At 37.0% G+C, this 8,037-nt stretch overlaps 1 protein-coding gene across 1 annotated transcript; it reads right to left on the bottom strand.

Moving 5' to 3' along the window:
* Positions 1–869: 869 nt before the first annotated feature.
* LOC140172772 (uncharacterized) lies at positions 870–5,041 on the bottom strand. Its single transcript, XM_072195901.1, has 2 exons — positions 4,653–5,041; positions 870–4,503 (listed from the first exon to the last, which is right to left on the bottom strand). The coding sequence occupies exons 1-2, from the start codon at positions 5,039–5,041 to the stop codon at positions 870–872; spliced, it is 4,023 nt and encodes a 1,340-aa protein (XP_072052002.1).
* Positions 5,042–8,037: the final 2,996 nt, after the last annotated feature.

Raw genomic sequence — 8,037 nt, 5'->3', positions numbered from 1 at the left:
TAGGCTATACAGAGTGACATTAATACATTATTAAAATATAAACACAATATTTTATTGATATTGCACAAAGTGAAGGTATACATATATAATTTACAAAAAAGTGAATAAAAAGCGACTACAATATTATTTGATGATATAATGATGTCATGTATAATAGGCCGGACAATGTGAAAACATAAACAGAATTACAATATAATTATCGAGGTTATGTCACAGAAATACGCAGGCTTATAATTTTTATTGTACGTTGCATTTTCTAAAAGTAATACTAAGATAGAGGCATGTGTACCAATTCTTTGAACCATTAACAAATTATGAAAATGCATTTTTTTACACTTTGAATATGAACATGTTGAAAAGTAGTTCAATGGAATGACGATGTTCGTTATATTATATAAGTTATAGTATGATGAAATTCGGTAATTGATTGACATGATTAATGTATGTTATTTTTGATAAATGAGGTATTGAAACTGTTGAAGACGAGTATAAAATATGCAGGAAAAACACAATATTTAAATAATCCGATTAATAAAACATTCATAGATCATTGTACAATCAAACAATGTTATATAGATATTAATTAACATCTGCCATGTCACAATTATTGCGTATAACAAAATACTTGGATTAACATAAAGATGTTTCACTGAGCTCAATTCTTTTTTAAAAAAGATATATAAAATTTAGATTCACGTACAAGACATTACCAAGTGCATGGTTTATATTAATTTTGACATAAGTTAACAGTTATCATGCTCTTAAACTTGCTTTTGCATATAATCAGACATTTTACCTTTATTGTTTTGTTTCAGTACAAGGGAATCGTCTTCGTTTGTAAATCTAAATGGTTTAACTGAAAAGAATTGCTAATACGTTATGGCAATAAATGTTGGCTGATGGTAGCTGTAATATGTTGTCATTACAGATGCTTGGTATTGCTTGGGCTTGGGCTTGACATAAATGTGATCTAGCAGAGTTCCTTTAGCGGTGGTAGAATTGGAGATAACCTGATGGTATTGTCTGAAAGCGGGTAAAATGGTTTCTTTGAACAAGTTGCGATTGAAATCTCCGACGAGTACTTTGTAATCTGTATCTAGTACTTCCATTTGGGCTGTGATATTGTTCATTTCTGTGCTAAACGTGCTTGTACTTGTTGCCATAGGCTTGTATATTGTCGCAACCAGTAAGTTTGTTTTTCCACTTGTTCTGATGGCAAGTATATCACATTCATTACTGAAAAGTGGTACTACTGTATAACGGATGCCGTTCTGAATATACATAGCGACACCTCTACCATTTCCAGAGTTAACTACTTCCAATGTGTATCCTTCAATTGAAACAGAGTCGAGGTTACTGTCGTCGGTAAGCCATGTTTCAGACAAACATATCACATGGGCCTTTCTTATTTCTGGGTTCTTTTTGAGATCATCTATGTGTCGATGTAAACTCTGTATGTTGTGATGAATGATTACAAAATTTGTGTTGTGGTCGATTTCTGTCAAAGGGTTTGCTTTGGAAAGATCACATGTAGGCATTTTGGCGACGTTTGCTTCGATATCTTCATTACAAAAGATGCGGGATTCATCATAATCCATCAAATACATTCCTTCAAGATGAGTGACTCGACTGAGTGCCACGTAAGCCATCGATTTTCTTAGACCTTTCATAGAAATCACTGCCTGATCTGTCGTTTGGCCCTGCACTTTATGAACAGTAACAGCCCATGCAAGTTTCAATGGTATCTGTTCTCTTGTCGTAGTGAATGTTCTACCTCGGACCTGGAACGATTCTTTACGTGGCTTTATTGGTACACATCCTGCATAGTGTGGTGGAATAAACTGGGTAGTTCGTGTTTTTGCTCCAACTCGATCACTGTCAAATTTGACATATACAACAATTGGCATATTTTGAGAATTGCAGAACTCGATTCCTTTCACTATGCCAGGAACTCCGTTACATAGTCCATCTGAAACATCTACATTTGCTATGAGCATAACTCGAGCATCTACTGCTAAGTTCAGGTAAGAAGCTAAAGAAGTATCATCTGCACGTGTTGTTCTATGTGGCGTTTCATGCACTTGGATAATTCGTCCACCTCTTTGGTCAACGTCATTAGCTTTAATGGTGAACATTTCAGTGTTCAGTGACGCAAGTTTTCTTTCATTGTGGCTATCGACATCTTTGTTAAGGTAAAACAAATGCAATGCATCAGGAGGCGCTGTTAGATTATTTTCCTCAACTCTTCGTGATTCGAGTAATTCTTTGTCTGTCTTTTGCAGTGGTTGCTTCTTTTTCCGTTCACGTAGCCGATTAAGCATTTGAGCAAAGATAGCATCATCTTTTTGGCGCATGATTTCTTTGAGCTCAACTATTTGAAAGAGTGGGTTCCATATATCTTTCAAAATTTCGTCGTGTGGAAAGCATAATGGTGTAGGTGGGCTAATTGGTGGCAATTGATAGAAATCTCCTACTGCTAGGATTGACACATTGCCAAAGTCAGTATATGTTCCTTTAATCTGCTGCAACCGTCCGAATATATATGTCAGCTGAGTTGTACTAACCATTGAAATTTCGTCTATAATTACTAATTGCAAATGCCGATATTTGACTCGTAAAGTGTTTAGTGATTCTTCACCAAGTGGTTTGTAATCTTTTTGAGATTTAGGATTAATTTTTAATCCGGAGCAGATTGTTTGACCACAAATATTGAATGCAGCTGTTCCAAGGTGAGCAAGTGACAAGACTGTCATATCTTCGGCGGATTCTGTCATGCCTGCAAATACTTTTTTTGCATAGTACTGAATGCATTTGATAACATGCGACTTTCCGGTTCCTGCACCTCCAGTAACAAACATTTGAAATGGGTCGACATTCTGATCTCTTGCTTTATCGTCACACCATTTTGTAACATGATTAAATACCTGACGTTGCTTTTCGTTCAGTTGGCGCATCATGCGTTGTGCTTGTTCTTCGGTTATTTCAGGATCGCATGTTTCAATCGCACATCTAGGTTGATCTCCCTGATGTATATTTTGTCGTGACTGCAGTTCAGGAATTTCAATTTCGGCAAATTCATCATCTGAATCTTGAACTAAATTGCGGTCTAATTTGTCATCCAGACGTTGTTGTTCACCTTGTGGATTAATTGCTGCCCATGCATCTTGAAGGTCTGCAACATGTTGAATCGCATCCCATGCTTCATCTAGTTGATCAGTTGCTGGTTCAAACTCTTTCATATTTTCTTTAACTATATCTTTGACTCGTGCTCTTTCGCCATTGATATTCACATTACCCTTCATATGATAATCTTCATATTTGGTAAAGGCATTTGGCTTGATTTGTTCATTTCTGTGTGGCAAATATAAGCGTAGCATGTTCATATGATAACGCTCACTATCTTTCTTAACTGATACTCTTGGGTAACGAATAACAGCTGGCTTTCCTCTTGTACGTTCTTTCATCTTGATGGAACAATTTTGCAGTTCAATTGGTTTATTTCGTTGGCAAGATTTCGCTTGTTTCTCATTACTTGCTTCATCACCTACATCTTGTTCATTCTCTGATTCAGTTTGCTCAACATCTGTTTCGTTATCTGCTTCATTGTTTGTTTCGTCATCACGTACATCTTGTTCATTCTCGGGTTCAGTTTGCTCAATATCTCCAACATCTGTTTCGTTATCTTCTTCATTGTCTGTTTCGTCATCTATTAATTCATCTGGACTGGCATTGATATTATCTGATTTGCCTGATACTTGATAATGACTGGAGAAAAATTTAGCCATGCACATGTTATTATACTTTGAGGTTTTTGGTCTACCTATATACTTTTCAATTTGGGATGTTTTCCAAACTTGTTCAGATTTCCCTGCGTTTGCTTGTACCTCTTTTAATGGCAATGATATTTTGTGCCCGTCCAAATCAGTTTGAACAAAGATGACCTTTCTGGTACTATTTCGTAGAGGCATGCTACAGATTAGGTAGATGGCGCCCATGACACTGATTTCTCTATGTTGCAAATAAACACTACCAAGTTTTCTCAACTGCGAAACAGCATCATCATTTCCTAATTCCCTTGCTTCTCTCTGTGCATTTCTTAACAAATCACCCATTTCTCTTTCAGATTTGGTAATGTAGGAAAGCATGTACATGGCGGCACCAAATGGATCTAACACAAACTGTATGTCCATATTTCCATTCCAGCATCGAATCAAGTGTGGGTTGTAATTGTTGATCCATTGATCTTGGATACGTCGTTTCAGGTTTATTGTGTTTTTTCTTGTAACCAATGCTAAGTACTCTTCAAATTCAGATTGTGTAACTTGTGCGGTATGGAGTATTTGTTCAAAATCTGCGTCAGTGTTACCTTCGACAAGTTCCCAAATCTTCTTTAAAGTTTCCTTTGCCTTTGTCTCATCTTCTTTTCTATGTTCAAGAGCTTCTTGATATTCGAGATCTTCTTCATTTCCTTCTATCCCTTCAACTGGTCTGGAGATAAATGTTCTGTTGGATGGTGGTTTTGGAAAATTAAACCGACATACTTTTCCAGTTTTCCGACATGATTTCGAATGACTTTTACTGTGTAGTTGCACATTGGTCACTAGTTCATGTAATTCTTCATCAGTCTCAGGGGCAGTTCACAAGATATATACTTGTCAACAAATTCTGTAATATCTTCATCAGAATCTTCATCAAACTTCGGTGCATCTTTAACCCATACCATCATGTGAATGTGTGGCCAACCTCTTTGTTGGAACTCTGTCCTGTAGTAATAGTCCTCAACTTTACCAATTGGGTTAGCTGATGAGCACATTACATCTTTAATTAAAGTGTGCACTCTTCGTTCAAACATTCTGGCTGCTGCTGCAGGATTAGACATGATGATAGTACAGTGATCTTCCCATGTCATGTTCTTATGTTGCTCTTCAGTCATTGGCGGTTTGCCTTGTGATATTAGGATACCATTGGTTATTTCGATCCAGCGTCTATCTGCAGCACTAAATGACATGAAAAATGTTGGAATTCCTAATTGACGTATCATTGCAAACAGATCTCGCTTTGATCTTTCCCAATAAGCAGGTGTTCCTCTTATTTGTGTCAGGAATCTATATCCTTCGTCCCTTTTGATTAGGTTTTTACTTGTTCCTTGTCTCGCAACATAGATGCAGTTATCTTTCTACCTCCTGCTGTCTTAGTGTTACCTACTCTAATTGCGATAGAAATACCGGAGTGAATTTGGTGAACCTCTGTTGCATACCAAGCCAAAAATATGTATTCCGGATTCCTGACAAATCTGTTGTCCATTGAAAATAAGCGAGCATTAAAGTATCGTGAAGGTGATATCTTTTTCTCTCTCTTTTCCATGTAGGTGTTTTTGCCATCAGGAAATTCAGTTGGAAAACTCATTGATTCCATTTCCAAAACCTTTTCAGGTATATTTCCTTCGCCAGGAGCAAGACACATTATTGATTCATCATGTTTGTCTGCAACATATTGAGCAAAATCTACTGGATGTAGAAACGAAAAAAGTGGTGCTGAGGTATTTGTAACATCGTCAGTTTCCGCTTGTACATTATTTTGTAATGCATCTGGAGGGTTGTGTTCGGAAGGTTCATCTATCATCATAGGATCTATATCAGAATTGTCTTTAGTAGCTTGGCTATCTTTATTTGCATCATCAGCAATATCATCTTTGTGTTGATCTTCAACATTACTCATATTGTCACTGGCCAGATGACTGGAACATTCTGATTCATTTTGGTTGACATCGGTAGACCTAATGTTTGTTGTTTCACTCACAGATATATATGTATCGACTTCTATGGCTAGTGGTTGAATGACAAACGTTTTGTATCTTAGATGCAATTCCTCAGACAAGAGAAGCAGATAGTCGTGAAGGTTTTCAAAGTTCTCAAAATACAATGCAACTGCAGTTCCTTCTGATGTTGGAAAACCGAATTCATCTCGAGAATGAGAATCAAAAATACATATTGTCCTGATGTAATGTCCTTATAAATCGCCATCATGTAAGGTTCAAATATCAAAATGTTAAAATTTGATACATGGAATGCGTCCTGTAATTCAACATTAAGTGGTCTTAACGCACTGTCTGGAGTAGCGTCTAATCTTCCACATCTTTGAATCAGATATCGAATCGGGAAAGATGAATTGCCAAAGGTACAAGTCGTCGGCAATTGTTCACTATCTAGATACTTGCTACGATCGAGTTGGCCATTTGCATTTAGTTCCTGAGATGTTGTCTTGTACAATTCATCACCATATATCAGAATTTGGTCTAAATCATCGGATGTCAATTTGTGGGAAATACTCGGTATATAGCATAACATTACTAATGCATTACACGAACATTGTACAGCTCTTGATTCTTCGCTGAATTGGACATCTCCTTGATGAAAATTTGCGAAAATTCTGTTTGCATAGGTTAATCTAATGGCCAGATCATCATCATGGAAGTCATGATCTCTGTTCTCATTAACGTGGTCATCGTAACATTGACTAGAACTTCCGTCATAGTCGGTACTTTGCATGAATGACTTATCATCGTTCTTCGAGGTATCATGGAAAAGTTCATCTGAAGCATTAGTGTGGTGACTTGATTCCGACATTGTTTCTTCCAACGCATCGTTTTGTGCAAGATGTTCTTCATTGCGAAGTAACTGATCGTCTAACATAGTGTCAAACTCGTCGAAATTTATATCAATACTTTCATACTCTGGATTGTTTTGTTTTAACCAGACAAGCGCTTGCCTTACTTTTGTTGGATTTATGTCCTGACACATGTGATGTCCTTTGTACTCTAATTTCTTTTTAGTTTCACTCTGATTAGACTTTGTTCTGTTGGCAGTCTTGGTAAACATCGAGCAGTATTATCGACATTAGCTTTGACGCATACAACCTGTCCATTGATTCCTTTTTGAGCACCCTTTATAAGTGAAATCATCTTCATGAATAGTATGGCAGGCGAAATGAGATGTCTTTCCAGCATATTTAACTGAGATAGTTCAGGTGGCTGCTCATGTAAGCTAAGCTTATTTACTGTTGCTAATCTAGGAACAGAATTTGATAACATATTTCTATGACATGCTTCACAGATCCATTTATTTTGGTTATCATTATCTGAAGTAAGAGCAAATTCTGCAATTGCAATATTTGCTGGTATACTCTTAGTAGGATGCGCTCATTATATTTGTCTCGATATAATGCTCTAACCTGTTGTTTGAAAAGGATTCGCTGGCATATTTGGCATATGTATATTAGTTGTTGGTCTTCTTTGCACGATTTTTTGAATTTCGCAATAACAGTATCGATATCTGATGATTTCTTTAATCTATTAGACTGAACATGTTGTCGTTTTATGTCGGCCTTTTCAGGGTCTTTATACTGAAGTCGAGACTGATTTCGTGCTTGTTGTCGTTTTCTGTCAGCCTTTACAGGGTCTTCATACTGAAGTCGTGCTTGTTGTCGTTTTATGTCGGCCTTTTCAGGGTCTTCATACTGAAGTCGAGACTGAAGTCGTGCTTGTTGTCGTTTTATGTCGGCCTTTTCAGGGTCTTCATACTGAAGTCGAGACTGAAGTCGTGCTTGTTGTCGTTTTATGTCGGCCTTTTCAGGGTCTTCATACTGAAGTCGAGACTGAAGTCGTGATTTTTCTCGTTTTATGTCAGCTTTTTCAGGGTCTTCATACTGAAGTCGTGCTTGTTGTCGTTTTATGTCGGCCTTTTCAGGGTCTTCATACTGAAGTCGAGACTGAAGTCGTGATTTTTGTCGTTTTATGTCGGCCTTTTCAGGGTCTTCATACTGAAGTCGTGCTTTTTGTCGTTTTCTTTCTGCGTATTCTGGTGATGAGTACTGCTCCTTTGATCTTTTCCTTTTTTGTGCGCTAATTTCATTTTGTTCTTCTATTGGTTTATTTTGGAACCATTTTTGTTGTTTCGTTAGTTTTTTTCTTGGTTTTGGTAAACTGCAACCATCTTGGCTACTTTTAAACGGTGTCATATTTTCTTCAGTCCATGCCGA

The sequence above is a fragment of the Amphiura filiformis genome, chromosome 16 (assembly GCF_039555335.1).
Source record: "Amphiura filiformis chromosome 16, Afil_fr2py, whole genome shotgun sequence".
Classification (NCBI taxonomy): Eukaryota; Metazoa; Echinodermata; class Ophiuroidea; order Amphilepidida; family Amphiuridae; genus Amphiura; species Amphiura filiformis.
The sequence above is the reverse complement of the archived record's forward strand: the minus strand, read 5'-3'. Positions and strand labels throughout refer to the sequence as shown.

What these genes read in the sequence shown, in the direction of transcription:
- LOC140172772 (XM_072195901.1), bottom strand. Translation starts at nt 5,041, where the DNA reads ATGATACGTCAATTAGGAATTCCAACATTTTTCATGTCATTTAGTGCT. An exon ending in ATTACAGAATTTGTTGACAA is followed by an intron (nt 4,504 to 4,652) that starts GTATATATCTTG and finishes ACCATCCAACAG; the next exon opens with AACATTTATCTCCAGACCAG.